A 15,380-nucleotide genomic window follows, 5' to 3' on the forward strand; every position below is an offset into this window, starting at 1 on the left:
CCTATTAGCCTCTTTGCTCCATTCTGGCCCTCTTATAATTAAGAGATCATGTCTTTTGGTGTTGGAACTGTCACAGAAATAATGGCTTGTGCCATGTGATAATGGGGAGGCCAGTCCCCACCATTTATTTTTAAAGTGAGAACATTGATCCAGTGACACTGTGTATTACAGGGACTTTATTTCTCTTATAGTAAATGATGGATGGAGATATTTTTTTTCCACCTGGTGGATGCTGAGCTCAGGAGTGTTCCTGACCTGCTCCATTATAATTGGCTTAAAGAATAGACCTGTTGTGTGCTGCAGCGGAAGTTGGCTTACTGGTAAAAGTACAATGGGATCAAATGAGGAAGGTGGGGGTTTTGTCCAGCTAACTTTTATCTGCGTCAGCAGCCTGGTGGCTGGCACATGCTAGATATGGAATAATGCAAATTAAATACAGTACTGAGGAGATGGTGACGGAAGCTAAGACGTATTTACTTCAGACTGTCCTGCCTCCAATTACAGTAAATCTTAATGTCTGCAGAAATGCAATATTTGAATTTTTTTTCTTGCATCTTTGAATTCATCTCCCCTGCAGAATGCTATTTTAAAATAACCAGCTGTTTCATTTGTGAAAATTATTGGATTTAAAGTGGAGATTTCCAGATAATGTCTGGTGTGGATCAGAACGTATCTAATGATACTTGTCCTTGCTGTCTGAGGCTTGCATATGTGAGCTGACTGGCTGACATTGCAAACAAGTGGGGGTAACAACGGAAATGAATAGATTTATCGTTTGACCCTTTATGGCGAGTGAAAAGCCCGAGTTCTCTGCTATCATATGTAGACCTCCAGATGGGTGGTTCTTAGTTGAAAGGTTGACACTGAAGCAGAGAGTAATCCAGGGCTAATCAGACTGAAGTTATGGGATTGTTGCTTTGTTTTGGTGGACTAGCAAGTCCATGTGATAAGAATTATCTTTCAGGTGCAGGCTCCTCTGCTCTGAAGAGGCCATTTGAAGATGGAGTAGGGGATGATAAAGATCCAAATAAAAAGATGAAGCGCAACTTGAGAAAAAGTAAGTGCAGCTATTATCTGTTCCTGCTTCAAGGGGGCATTGTTGGTTACAATAGGAGCTGATTCAAAGGCTGCTTAGTGTTAGTGGGAATGGCATGTGAAAGAGCTTCAGTAATGAAATGTTTGTGCGTTTTCCATGCTGCTGTGCTCAGAGCTTCAAACACATTTGCTCTTATGGTGGGTTGAATTCCTTTGTCCAGACTTAGTACTAACTGAAGGGCTCAAGTTACTGATGAGGTTACTGTAGCAGCTGGCATTAAGACTAGAGTAATCTAACAAATTGAGGTATTTTTATTTGTAACGTCTGAAAATTGTCTTTCAAGAAACTACAGCACAGTCTCACAGTCTATCAGCTATTCATACACGGGCACTCTTGGGACAGGTGTCTGATAGCACACGTCATCCCAAGAGAAAGTAGGTGCTTATTCCACAAGCAGATGAAGAGTGAGATGTGCACAGAGAGCTTTCTTTGGATTACTGTGATAAGAGTGAACCTGGGGATTCTTCATCTGAAACCTAGCTGCAGGCATTTCCAGGTTCTTCATCACCTGTGAAGTTTTGCTTTCATTTGTGGCAGCCAGGAAAATCCCAGTTTTAATTTCAACAGAGTTCTGAGCTTGCAGCAGCACCAGAGGCTGGGTAGCTGTGGTTAAACCAGCCAGCAAAGTGGACCACTAGAAGTTCACACTTAGCTCCTCAAGTGGAAGGTGCTTTAAAAATGAAAAATGTTTTTATTTCTCCCTCCATTTCATTTATTAATCTCCCTCTCTTTCTTCTCCCTGCCCTCCTGTAACAGTCCTAGACAGTAAAGCAATAGATCTCATGAATGCTTTGATGAGGCTGAACCAAATCAGGCCAGGTCTTCAGTATAAGCTTCTGTCACAGTCTGGTCCAGTCCATGCCCCGGTCTTCACCATGTCTGTAGATGTTGATGGTACAACATATGAAGCATCAGGACCTTCTAAGAAAACAGCCAAACTCCATGTGGCAGTAAAGGTAAGGCAGAGATGGACCTGAATCTGAGTTCAGCTGGCTATTTCAAATTCCAGACCTTGGAAAAGAGTGCAGGATTTGGTTAGAACTAGCAAGGGCAAACTCCCAAAAGGGTGGGCTGTCTGCATCAACTATTAGCAGCTTGTTCAAAGCTTAGCTGGGCCTTTTTCAAAGAGTGCTGGTCAGATGCCAGAATGACAACTTGTTCTGTTGTCTCCTCCACCCAGTTCTGTGTGAGGTTCTGTCCCTGGGTCGTGAGCTCCTTGGTGCAGGGAATGTGTCCATCTCGAGCATTTGGAGAGTACCTAGTGCATCACAGGGGTTAGTTAAAATAAGACAGTGATGAGTCATAACTGGTCTCAGCTTAATCCATCCTGACAAGGTTGCTTGAGGCATTCTTGTGTTGCCCCTTGCAGGAGCTCTGTAGGAGGGAGCTGGAGTTGGTACAGCATCAAGAGATTTGAGTTGTTGGGTGGTAAATAGGAACTACCACTAGGGTTACCCCTGTGCTAATACATGCAAACAGTTCACACTTTGCAGTACTGGATCTGGCCTAGTGCACTGCTGAGAAGGGAGGGAAGAGTTATCTGCAAACTGCAAACAAAACAAAAAGAAAAAAAGAGTTTGCCAAGCTGCAGTGGCAAGAGAAATGAGCCCATCTGTCATACTCCACAATTTACTTTGTGTTTTGAATAAAAGCTTTCTTTTTAGAAGGTTCTTCCTGCAAGTTTGTTTTCCTTTGATCTAAGAGTCAAAAATCCCATTGTCCCATGAGCTTTCATGTTCAAAGTACCCCAAATTATTTGATAAAATGTATCATTCTGCAGGAAAAGTAGCTCTGTGTGTCTGTGCATCTGCCCTGCATCAGTATTTTTTTAAACCATTAAACACTAAAGAATGTTGACTTATCTTGGCCCTTCTCCCCAAGGGCTGTTCTGGGCCTCCCAGGTCCTGGAGGAGACCATTTTCTCCCAGCTGCCATGTGCATATGAAGTGACCAGTAACTTCATTAGCCTAGATTTCCTTTTTCATGTGTTCTCTGCCACACAGCTTGCTCCTTGTACCAATAATTTGGAAAAATGTGTTTGCTGGCATTAATAAAGCAGCTACAGAGGTGGGGAAGATTTTCTCAGAGCTGGATTCCAGTAGTGCTGCGTTCTGGGTAGGATCAGGTATCACTGGGCTGCACTTGAACCTTCACTGCTTCCTTCAGAATAGAACCACTTGCGCCATTCCCATTGAGCAGATGTGCTGTGTTTCAGTTCTCCAGATGGGTCAGGTGTCCTCTTTGTTCTGCAGACTTGTGTGCTGATCTCAAAGGAGTTTGGGTACAAATAGTACTTCTTGGCCCCACTATCAAGTAATGTCACGCAATGATTGTGGTCTGACCAGCATAGTGTACAGCTTATCTGCTTTGTACCCAGCTTCCCCATCCTGTAGTTTTTACTCTTCTGTGGTAGCCTTAGTTGGGAGAACAGCATTCATGACCAGCTTCTCCACTTCAGACTAAAATATCCGCACTATATTTGAAGTTGGAGGGCCCCTAGAACCACTCTTTCCCATTGGCTCTGGACTTTTCTGTAGGTTAACTCTGTGAAAAAACACACTTCAAAGAGATGTCTTCTGATGTGAGATCTTTTACGCTGCCTTATAGTTGGTCTTGCATTCATTTTCAACCCCCTAAATGGTTTTACCTTTCACTTAACATTATTCTGTATAGGTGTTACAAGCAATGGGCTACCCCACTGGCTTTGATGCAGACATTGAATGTATGAGCTCTGATGAAAAGTCAGATAATGAAGGTAAAAATGAGACGGTGTCTTCAATCTCAAGCAATAATACTGGAAATCCTACTGTCGACACCTCCACTACCTTAGAGGTGGGTATTCCCCTGAGAAGTCGATAAGAGTGGGGGTTTTACTTGAGGAAAATGGCCTTACAGTAAAGGCAGCGGACTTCAGATTGGGAAAATCTGGTTTCCAAGTCCTAGATCTGCCATAGGCTTCTTGTTTGATCACAAATCACTTAATTCTTATGCACCTCATCCTAAAATGTGAAGTTAGGACAAGTCAGAGAAAATCATCCTGTTTACACTGCAGGGTCTTTGTGGCAAGGCCTGCATCTGTTTTGCCCACATGTGGCACCTGTGACAAGGAAGACCTATTTTGGTTGTGGATTTTAGACTCTTACAAGACGAATAAATTGGTGCCTTCCTATTTTGTCGTAAAGCACTATTTTAGAGCTGTTTTATGTTAAAAGTATCTAGAGATTGATCAAAGTACAGAAAATAGCAGTCTAAGTCTGTTTAAACATATCCCAGTTCATTTTTAAAGTCATAGCAGCTTTGTGTGTACTTGTAACAGCTGAACGGACTAAGAAAGGACTACACGGAAAATGTTACAATCTGTACACACATTCACTGAGTTTTCTAGTTGCTTGGCTAAGGAGTTGTAAAGAGCACATTGTCCATCTGAATATTCTGCATTTAAAAATATGAGTGACTAAATTTGTAAGTACAAAAGTGTGAGGAGTCTACAGTCTGTTATACACTGATCATTTTCTTAATAATATGTCCCGTTATTTAACGGTTATCATTAACTGATGAATCAGGAGATTCAAAGGTAATACACTTGGTTGTCTTCAAGGTTTTCCTGATCTCCACAACTGTCCTTTAACATCCCCAGGGATTCCAGAAAAGTGTTTGTGCTTAAACACGAAGCGATGGCTTTTATATTTATATAATTGCTTTGCCTGGTATCTTTGAGGTTTTCAGGGGATTGTACAGATAAACAGATATAGATTCTTGCCTTATTTTTAGATGTAATGCTTCTTTCAAATAAGTGCTTTTCATGCTATAAATATAAACATAAGTAATCTTTCTGTTCTGTAGATATTTTTCCAGTATGTTGAAATGTGGATTTCCTTCTGCTTGAAAACACATTATTTAAATGTGTTAAAACTAGGAGTCAGACAATGTGCAATCACTAACATCACAATTTCACATATTAGTCCTGTAAAACCTTTTTAGAAAAAGAAATAGAATATTCTAAATTTACCATCTTTGCCTGTTCATTTTTAGCTACAGAAATGTTATCTGCTTCTTCAGTAAAACATGAAAATAGGTCTACAAGAGCCAAGATTTTCAAAAGTGACTCATGTCTTTGAGTGACCAAAGTCTGACACCCTCATGGGACCTGAATTTTGGAGGATAGCTGCCTTTGGGGGGGGGCAGGCGGAGGTGAAACGGGACACGCGCACAAAATTGAGTCTGAAAATCTTGTCCTGGACCCCTTCGTGTCTCTCTCTCTCCTTTTTTTGTGTAGCTGCTATGCTTCCAACTGAGTGGGTTAAAATGCAGTTTAATGAGGGCACTGGCTGCTTGTCTCTGCATTTCTCCCCCAAAATAGTTACAGCTGAAGCTACTGTAACACGTGACCCAAGTTCTGCAGTTTCTTCAGTCAGCTCAAAAATGCCAAGCCGGATAGGTGGCTGAAGCAACAGAGATGTGCAGGGTTAGGAAAGGCAATCTCTCCTTAGTTGTGTAGCAGTTGCTTTCCAGAAATTTGACACGCTGGCATCAGCTTCAGCTTGGATGCCCTTTGGGTTGAACCTCACAGGGCAGCCAATGGCCTGACACTACATATTGCAAAGATAATCATGACTAACGATGAAGACGGCAGCTACCTAGCTCACTGCTTGCTGGAGCCCGAGATGAATGGGCAGTGATATCTCTGATTTTGAAGACGAGAAGGCTGGGGCAGGAACCCCTATGGAGCAGAGTACTTGTTGCCTACTGCTCAGTTGCAGCATGTTGTGCAGAAGCTCTGGCAATGCTCTCCATTGCAAGTCTGTCCTTAGAGAGCCTGTTAAGGTCCTTGTATTGAGAAGAACAAACTGTTTGAGAAGGAAGGTGGTAAACTCTGGTGTCTTCCAGAGAGGTAGGCGTGAGGTGGTTTTATGTTGACTTAATGTAGATATGCATCTGCCATTCAGGGAAGTTCAGCTTCTAAAATGTTGCACGTGCCTCAGCAGGTAAGAACTCAGGGCCCTATTCTCACGGCGAGTGGCAAAAACCCAGTAATGGAGCTCAACGAAAAAAGAAGAGGTCTTAAGTATGAGCTCATCTCCGAGACAGGTGGGAGCCATGATAAGCGCTTTGTAATGGAGGTGAGTGAAGCAGGGCTCTGCAGGCGGCTTTGTTAATAATTCTCTGGTTCTCTGCAGTTTGGAGCTGTCCGATGTTCACGGTGCACAGCAGGGATGAAAATCTTTTCAGTTTTCGATCTCTCCTAAAGCCACGCTGTTTGTGGGATGTTGTGGGGGAGAAGGCGGGTAATACAGTGGGAGTGGAGATTGGGTTATGAAAGCTGCTAAGCACATCCCTGTCCAGATGGGGAGAGCGCAGAATATGCAGTTTATACAACATGGCCCACCAAGCTGCAGGTTTCACTAACAGTCCTGGCAGCCCTGGGTCTGACCTGGTTTGACCCTCTTGTTTTCAGTTCAACAGTGCGTAGGAATGATACAGCAGAGTCCATTTAGCCTCTGTCTCAATATTGCTTTACAACAACAATATTGCTCACTCAGCACAGTACTGATGGGCTGCTCTAAGGCAAATTACAAGGCAGATCTCCATCACCAAGAAGCACCCATCATATAGGCGCTTGAAAATGCAAGGGGGGTGCAAGGTATTGATTGAGGTGGCAGGCACAAGGATGCGTTCAAATCCAGCAATATTTCCTAGGAGCATATATTGCATGGGGCCTAAACCGAAGGTCCGGGCTGATAAAAGACCTCATGGCAGCCTTCCTAAGTGCAATGATTCTGACTCCAGTGTGAGGGCCAGAGTCTACCCCAAGTAAATACATGTCACTCATTAAATTCCTCTTGAGGAAATGGGGTTCTGCATCCTTGTTGAAGTAATCACTGACATGTCCTTTTACCTGCTGTGCAGAGCTGCTGGTCTTAATCTCAACCATATAGTGCTCTGTGCTCCCTGAAGGAAATACAAGCTTATTTTATTTGTAACAGTGAATTTCCCTGTTTAAATTCTTTGCAAATGGGTTTTGGTTTCAGCTGAGAACAGCTTGCCTTTCCCAGCAGGAGACATGCTGGGTATAAATTCATGTCTCCATTCCAGGTAGAAGTAGATGGGCAGAAGTTCAGAGGTGCAGGCCCAAATAAGAAGGTAGCAAAAGCTAGTGCCGCTTTAGCAGCGCTTGAGAAGCTGTTTTCTGGGCCAAATGCAGCAAACAACAAGAAAAAGAAGATTCTCCCTCAGGTAAGGACCCCAGCTAGTCTCTGTATGTAAAACCAGTCCAGCTTTAGGGGTAGCATTCACAGCTGCTGCAAGGAGACGGGTTGCTTCAGTGTACTGATTTCATGCATCCTTGTGTCAGTGCTTGTTTTCATTTTTAATACTCTGTCATGGTAGTACTGAGAGGCCCCACTGACATGGGGAGTCTGTTATCTCAGGTCTAACCATCTAGTTAAAAACGGTTCCTGTCCCAAAAAGCTTAGCGCAATGTGGGAGGAAAGGGGCAGGGAAAAAGAAGGGATATGGCCTGTGGCCATGCAGCCGGTCAGTGGCTGAATCAGTGGCAGAGGCAAGGTCTCCAGAGCTCCGGTCTGATCCCTAGCCCAGTGGGCTATACTCCTTGTCTTTGAGGGTTCCCCTTCTTGAACACAAGGCTTTCCTGGATGAGGGAAGACTTGTGTAGTGAAAGTTTCACTGCAAGCTCCTTTCTCCATGAGATTTTTTTAACTATCTGAATCAGGAAAATTGTTCCTGAGAGCTACAATCAATGCCTGCTCATTTCTGCGAGATTCATGTTGAGCAGAGTGAAAGCTGATCACCAGCATGCTTCCTCCAGAGAGCTGCACTCAGAAATAAGCCCTGACAATTACAGCTTTGATCTCCTTTGTGCAGATTAATTGGAATTAGGATTTTTCCAGTCTTTGGAAAAATGCATTTTACACTACGTCCTGCCATAGAGTCAGATATGCTCAGAGAAATTACCGACTGATTGTATTTCCTCCGTAAATTCTGTATGTGATGCTTACGGTTATAGCAGTTCTCCCAGGCTTACTCACTGAGACCTCCAGTTGCTACATCCCATTCAGCTTCCATTATTGCCTTATAATCCAATGCATGAAGATTGTTCTTCTCTATCAAGACAGCAGCTAAGAAATGAAAACAAGCTCAGATCCCCGGCTCCTTCATGCTTTGATGGGTTTTTTGCCACTTCTCGCGCTCAGCTTCTTGAAAGAAGCCGTGCTCGCTTTATGAAGTGCTCTGATCTGCCACACAAGGTGGTCTGTCTGCCTGCTAGGGCAGAGCAGGCCTCTGCAATTACGTGGAGCAAAGCATGCACGCAGACTCTGGGCTAGAAAAGTGGAGGCCTGGTGATTGAGAGACCCGGCCAGCTCAGCCTGTGGTTACAATGAGGCATTTACGCTGCTCTGTCTATCGTGCATTTTAAAAACAGAAGGGAAAATTGAGAAAAGGTGTTTACCAAGTAGGCTAAGCAGATGGAGCCAGAAGGTAATTAAGGAATAAGATACTTGTACCAAAATGGTGAGAAGGCAAGGGATTCATTCAGCCGTGTCTGAAGGGAACAGGCTCTGGTGGCATACAAATAAAAGTGAACATTTTTAACCTTTAGACTCCACATTCGGTAACAATGATAGAATGGTAGTAGGCTGGTGAGTCTTTGATACAAAATCTCTTTTTTTGGGGGGCAGTGAAGGGAAAGATCTGTCCAATTTATAAACTGATATTTGGCATGCTAGTCCGGGGGGGTAGCAAATGTGTTTCACGTTTAAATCTTATTTTAACAAATCTAAATATACCAGCCTAGATGTCTAAAGTACAGGAACCAAAATAAATGGCCCTGCTTTCAAATGTGTAGACTGCTTGACAGCTGCTGTCAGCACCTACTCTCGGTGCTGAGCACTCAACAATTCAAAAAAATCTGGCCACCAGAAAGGCTTAGAGGCATAGCATTAGGAGCCTAATGGTAGGTTTGCATCTTTTTTTAAAATCTCATCCAGTGCTTGTGTGTGTTGATTTTCCATTTATGAGAGCTGTAAGATTGGGGGGAAATCCTTGCTCCAGTGTAGTAACCCTGGATGTTACAGGGGAATCTTTATATACATATAAAAACACATCATTTTGGTCTTTCTCTGCTGACCTAATTGGTCCTGGCTCTGAGTTTAGTATCTCAGGAGGTAAAGCCAAGGCAGACCACACTGATGCTTTAAATTCAGGAGAGGTTTGGAGTCAGAAGTAGGGCTGACAGTTTCCCTTCCTCCAGCGCTTGACTTTCTCAACAGTGTCAAGGATTTTTGATGATGTAATGTGCAAATCAAGCCTTGTTGCAGTGACTGTCTATGCTTCCAACTCCTAGCTGAGTCAAGTGAAGATGGTTTATTATTTTGTAAGTGGTAGCACTCGGGCATTCTGTAAACTGGTAAGTTTGGTTACTTGTGTATATACGTTACCTAGTCTGTACTAGAGCCCAAACTCTCCAGAGATTGACTGCCGAATGGAGCAAGTGGGTGGGTATTGTCCTTAACAAGCCTGGCCTGATGAGTACAGTTTAGGGGAAATACTGATGATGTTGCTGTTATTAAAATGGATTGCTTGGTGTGTGCAAGAGCTCGCGCTCTCTCGGGTTCTAAGTCCTCCCCATTTTTATTATTCTGCACAGACTAAAGGAGTTGTAAATACAGCTGTTTCTGCAGCGGTCCAGGCTGCTCGAGGCAGAGGACGGGGTGCTTTAACACGAGGGGCATTTGTTGGGGCAGCCGCTGCTACTGGATACTTAGCACCAGGTATGTCACAACACTAATAGCTAAGGGTTTCTCGATCCTGGCTGTCCTTGTACAAACTGTGGGTGCCGGCCTAGTCCTCTCTGTATCATAGAAATGTAAGGCTGGAACAGACCTTAGGAGGTTGTCTAGTCTAGCCCCCTGGGCCAGGCTCCACCACCCTGGTGATTTATTGGGTTTTGTAGCATGGAAGAGGCAGAGGAAGAGCAGTAGCGTGTGTTTTAAATATAAGGAAGAAAACTCAGATTCTGTATAGAGCTGGTAACATACTTCACTTGTAGGCAAAGAGCTTGTGGCTGCTTACACACAGAAAATGAGCAAATAACTCACCAAGGGTCCTCACCAAGCCCTCTTCCCGGGCTCTGTAATTCTCATCTCTGCCTTTCTGAGAGCTCCTGCCGGGGACGCCGATTCCGAGAGCTCCCTGCCCAGTCAGGAAGCCTCCTGCACAAATGCACCTGCTAGTGTTAGGACTGGCTTTACAAAAAATACTTCATACTAAATGCACTACACGATCACCCTTGGCAGAGAGGGAGAAGAGCGTTATTTGTGCATCTAAAAATCAAAACACTGTCTTGTGTGAGTTGCTTCCTGGTGAGCAGAAGAGCCTTGCCTCCTGATGGTTTTCCTCCACAGCCCTCCTCTAGCTCCCCTGATAAAAGGGTGTTGACTGGGATGTGCTCCTGTGCCAGCATGTATTCCAGGTACTGGGCTGTAAGGAGTCTCCTGGCAGGCTCGGGAGTGATCATGCTCTTGAGAACAGGCCACATAGGTTGGAAGTGACATCTCTTGACAGCTGCTATATTTGGGAAGACTTCAGTCGGGGAGTTCATGTTCTGGCTGATGTCGCTCTACATTTTCCGGCATGTTGCCTTAAGCGGACGAAGCACAGGTCCAAGCTGACGGGTGTTTTGTGTGTGGACGGTCCATTTAAATTCATATTGCTGGTTACGAGAGACAGGTAAGTCGCTCATCAGGTGGTTCCACAGCTCACTCCCAAAGGCAAGTGAGAAACCACCAGGAGTAGACCTGTTGCTACCAGATCTGAGGTGCACAGTAAAATGTTTCTCACCATTTCTGCAACAGTTTAGGTGCAGCATAATCACCTAAGCGCACCCTCCAGTGGTTCCTAATGTTAAAAGCGCAGCCCTGTTGTTCAATATATTTGCTTCCTGGTGCCATCCACAGCTTGATGTTTTTATTGTTTCTGTAGGTTGATGTAATTATAAATATTAAAAACCAGTAATTCATTTTTAATGGACTTTAACATTGTTTGTGGAACTGCTTTTCTGCCTGAGGAGTCATTTATGAGACATTTAACCTGCTAGAGGCATGATCCTTGCCAGCATGGAGTTTTTCCAGAAACAGGTTTAATTACCCAGTCATTGTACTTGTTAAGTATTTATTTCTCTTGGCCTTCCTAAGTACTTTCTCTTTATCCCTAATCCTTCCCAAAAAGGCATTTTTAGAGGCAGATAAAAAGTCTCCTTCCAGTAGTGAAGGTGTTAAGTCCTGAATGTACTAGCAAGCAGTAGTGACCAAGATCAATGCTATTGCCTGTCTTTTTATTCAGCAACTAAATGTACCCTTTCACTTCACGTACTTCTCCCTCGTCCTGCTGGTTTGAGAGATTCCCAGACGTGCTCTCCGGAGTACCATGGGATGGTGGATTCTTGTTTGCAAAATCCTTACTGATGAGGATCTTGGCATTTACTTTAGGCCTTCAGTGTTGTCGTCTTTCTAAAATGGGGAACTGAGGGAAGTGGCTGTTTTCCACGTGAAGTCGTATCAATATTTGTAGGGGGAGATGGTGTTTGTAAACTGAGCCTGGCTAGCTTTTGCTGTGTACTCTTGTTAATTAGAAAGAAAGTGTTAAGAGGAACTGAAAGAGGGAGCTGCACTCTTCTACTCTGAGGTTTTTTTAAAAACAGCAGTAGTGTTGGGCAGCTTCAGGGCTTGCTTGTGAGCTTCTGTTCTCCAGGCAGCCACCTGGAAGAACTACTCCTGAATTGTGCTAAGTGTTTTTGAATGCCCTGTTTTGCACATGCCCAGGTTGGTTCCCCTGAAGGGTCCATGCGTGTTCATTTGCAAACTCTGATTCTGAGTGCAGCAGGGAATGAACCCCGTCTCGCTCTGTTTTTTTTTTTTCAGGCTATGGGGCACCATATGGGTATAGCACAGCTGCACCAGCCTACGGTACGTACGTCTATTAATTGCTTGAGCTAGAAGGGGTATCAGAACTACCTTGGCAGTCCTCTCAAAACCAAAATATTTGTCTAGGGTTTGCAAGAGAGAGACAGATACAGAAACCAGCGTTTTCTTTGAACACAATGATGACATTTAACTCTGTGCCATAACCTTGTGGTTCTTTTTTGGTTGGAGCAGCTTTTTGCCTATGCTTTGCCTGATTGTGGAAGGACTGCTTGTTCTAACTGCCTGTTCCCTTTCATACTGAAACTGAATATTTAAGTAGTTCTATTACCTTTTACAGCCAACTTGTGCTCCATTCAAAGAATACCTAAGGGCCAAACCCAGCATCTCTGAGCAGTAATTCTTTAATGCCCCTTGGCAAAATATTGGTAAAAGGATGGAAACTAAGTTTTAGAGAACTTGTGGATAAATCCCCTTACTGCAGTCAGATGTGTAAAATGTCCAGTAAATCAAAGATCATCAATCCAGACGCATCTATAGGGTTGCAGGCTAAATGTTGCCTCTTGGGACAAGTTAAATGACTCTCTTTTTGTAGGTTATGTTCTTAGAGATCAGACTAAAAGGATGATAGGGCACCATAACTTGTCATTGCTCTTTGAGCTAAGAAACCCAGGGAAAATGAGGCTGGCAGTTCTATGCATTTCCTGCAGATTAAAATCCTCCAGAGCCAGGATGAAACACTTTCCCCCGACTAATTGCCACACGCACCACTTTTTTCCTACTAGACTTACAAAGCTCTTTTTTTTTTTTTTCCCTAACTGGCCCTTTTGGTTACTTTGAATGAGGTTTATGTGGCAATGGGGGCAAAATAGTTTGGAGTCAGTGATATGTTGCAACACAGAGTTAAATGAGGTGCTGTCTATTGGAGCCAGTTCCAGTGTTCCCCTTAGCGTGTCATATACAACTGGGTAGGGACCCATCTCTCTCAAATAGCAAATGTGCCCAAGTGTTCTCCAGCAGCCTCACCTTTTCATACGGCAAACTGAACTCGCCCTGCACGGCTCGTGCACTGTGCTCTCACAATGTTGCCTTATTCTTCTAACGCTTGCTTCTGCCTCTAATTTGAAATCAAACTGGTACCAGACAGTAGCTTCCCCTAGCCACATTACAAGAGTGAAAACTGAATCTGATCTGGGGAAATATTATGGAACTGGATCATTTGATTTCCATACCCAGGAAGGAATGTCTTTCATTTTAATGGTATGTGCTAGACTCTTGTGCACACCTCCCTGACATAAATGCTGCTGTTCTCTCATTGGGGCTGTCTAAAATACCCTCTTTGTTGGATCAAAATGAGCTGTTCCCAATCTATACTTCTTGGTGCGGAGTAGAGTAAGGGACTATGCCAAGGAGCTGCATGAATTCAGTTAAGGAATTTCCTTTGACTGAAGCAGATCCCTCCTCCTAGAAATCTGTCCCCATTGATTGGCCATATTTTTCACACTGTACTAGCTGACAGCAGCGTTCCCTATCAGTCGTATACTGTGTTGTATCTTTCCTGCGCTGTTACTTAAAATAAAGGGAATCTCTATCATTCACACAACAAGAAAACAAATATTTATGGAGGGACCTACTCATCAGTGGGTGTTTTAAGTAATTCCTTTGAAGCCTTCATCCTTGGATGAAACATCAAGAAGACATGGTCCAAGGTGGCTAGTACTTGCACAGCCATGTCTTTCATAGGCAGATAAATTGCATATTGGGAACATGAAGGCCAACTTTCGGCCCAGCTGAAGTCGAGGGCAAAGCTCTCATTGATTTCAGTGGGACTGGGGGTTTCACTTCCAGTGCTTCTCCTATCCCCTTTGTTGGTTTCTTTCCTCTCCTTCCATGTTTTTTTCACTGACATCTGTATTGGAGCCTGGATTTTAGTCACTTCTCTGTGTATGTGTGACGTATCACTGACTTCAAAGTCTTGTGAAATCTGAAAGCCCCCGTTTTTCACATAAAGAGTTTTTCTGTTTAATGTCTTATAACTGTGATGCAAAGTACTGAGATAATGCTTTTTTGGCTGTAAGGTAAACATGTCTTTTTGCCTTTGTAAGCTGTTGCATGTTGGGAAACTTCACTTTGATCATCTGGTGCTCTGGAATACCTGCTGTTGCTGCTTTGTGATTTCTAAATGGATACATAGGTTAAACAATATAACTTAAATAGAAACCATTTTTTTAAAAAGCATTTAAGTATGCAGAAGTTTGTGAGGCCACAAGAACGCTATAATAATCATGAAATTAGGCAAATATTAATCTTTCCAGATTTGTCACTTCAATATATGAACAAAAACCAAACGGCTAAACAGATGCAGAATTTAACAGATCTCAAGGATGTCAAAACTCTGCTGTTTCAATAAGAATTCCCTTGTACACACAGCAGCTTTTATTATCTAGAATCTCTGGTTTTAACTAACCTGTGAAACTGCTTCAGGGTGCTGAACAAGATGGCCCTGATCATTTATCTTCATGAGAACGTGAATTAACTTTTCAAATCTAGTCTGTTTCAGCCTACCATGGTACTTTCTACTTCTGAAATACATTGCTCATTCTAAATTAAGAGACATTAGGATGATGATGAAAGCCAATGGCATGTTAAACTCCTGTCTGAAGTAGTACAAAATGAGGAGGTGATTTTTGCTTATAAGATTCAGTGCCCTCAAAAACGCATTGACTCATCTGGAAAGGGTTAATGAGAACATTACTGTAAGCTTTTCTCTGACTTTACTGGATCATTGAACTTATTTGGAGTCCTCTCCGTTTCTTCTCTCTGTAGGTTTACCCAAGAGAATGGTTCTGTTACCAGTTATGAAATTCCCAACATATCCTGTTCCCCACTACTCATTCTTTTAGCAAATGGCAGAAGCTAATTCCTATTGATTGAACAACACAGTACAGTACAGAATGTTAGAAGAGAAAAAGCCTTTTTATCCTGTTTTCTTTGAACACATACTTGAGCAAAGTCATTTGTAAAGAAACATCTTTTCCTACTTTTTGATTTTAACAAAATGCAAATTTAGTTCTCTAAAACTTGAAAAAAATGTTCTGTGAAATGTTACCTCATTTTCAAATAACTTATACCAGCCTTCTGTTATAGGGAAGAACTAGAAGCTTAAACCTTACATTTTAAATGAAGTATTCGATTATGTAAAATTAAATTTGTGAAGGATGTATAGAATATAAAACACTGATCACAAATAAACTGTTTTGTCGTAACACAGAGTACTGCCTGTTTCCTAATGCAGTCACACAGGATCTCAGTTAATAACCTGTATTTGTTGTAGGGCTACTTAATAC

At 42.8% G+C, this 15,380-nt stretch overlaps 1 protein-coding gene across 4 annotated transcripts in view; it reads left to right on the forward strand.

Annotated features, from left to right (window-relative positions):
• The window catches only part of STRBP (spermatid perinuclear RNA binding protein), a 69,228-nt gene extending 53,929 nt beyond the window's left edge, over window positions 1-15,299 (forward strand). For 2 of the 4 annotated variants that reach the window (XM_090023051.1, XM_090023053.1), the window contains exons 11-18: window positions 965-1,057; window positions 1,853-2,052; window positions 3,770-3,928; window positions 6,079-6,216; window positions 7,190-7,330; window positions 9,762-9,885; window positions 12,034-12,078; window positions 14,860-15,299. In XM_090023051.1, coding sequence (XP_089879177.1) covers window positions 965-1,057; window positions 1,853-2,052; window positions 3,770-3,928; window positions 6,079-6,216; window positions 7,190-7,330; window positions 9,762-9,885; window positions 12,034-12,078; window positions 14,860-14,936 — 977 coding nt within the window. In that variant the 3' untranslated portion in view covers window positions 14,937-15,299. The remainder of the gene's footprint in view (window positions 1-964; window positions 1,058-1,852; window positions 2,053-3,769; window positions 3,929-6,078; window positions 6,217-7,189; window positions 7,331-9,761; window positions 9,886-12,033; window positions 12,079-14,859) is intronic. The other 2 variants (XM_090023052.1, XM_090023054.1) reach the window with 1 other exon arrangement.
• Window positions 15,300-15,380: the final 81 nt, after the last annotated feature.

This window comes from Crocodylus siamensis, chromosome 11 (genome assembly GCF_052110815.1).
Source record: "Crocodylus siamensis isolate JL-2025a chromosome 11, ASM5211081v1, whole genome shotgun sequence".
Taxonomy (NCBI): Eukaryota; Metazoa; Chordata; order Crocodylia; family Crocodylidae; genus Crocodylus; species Crocodylus siamensis.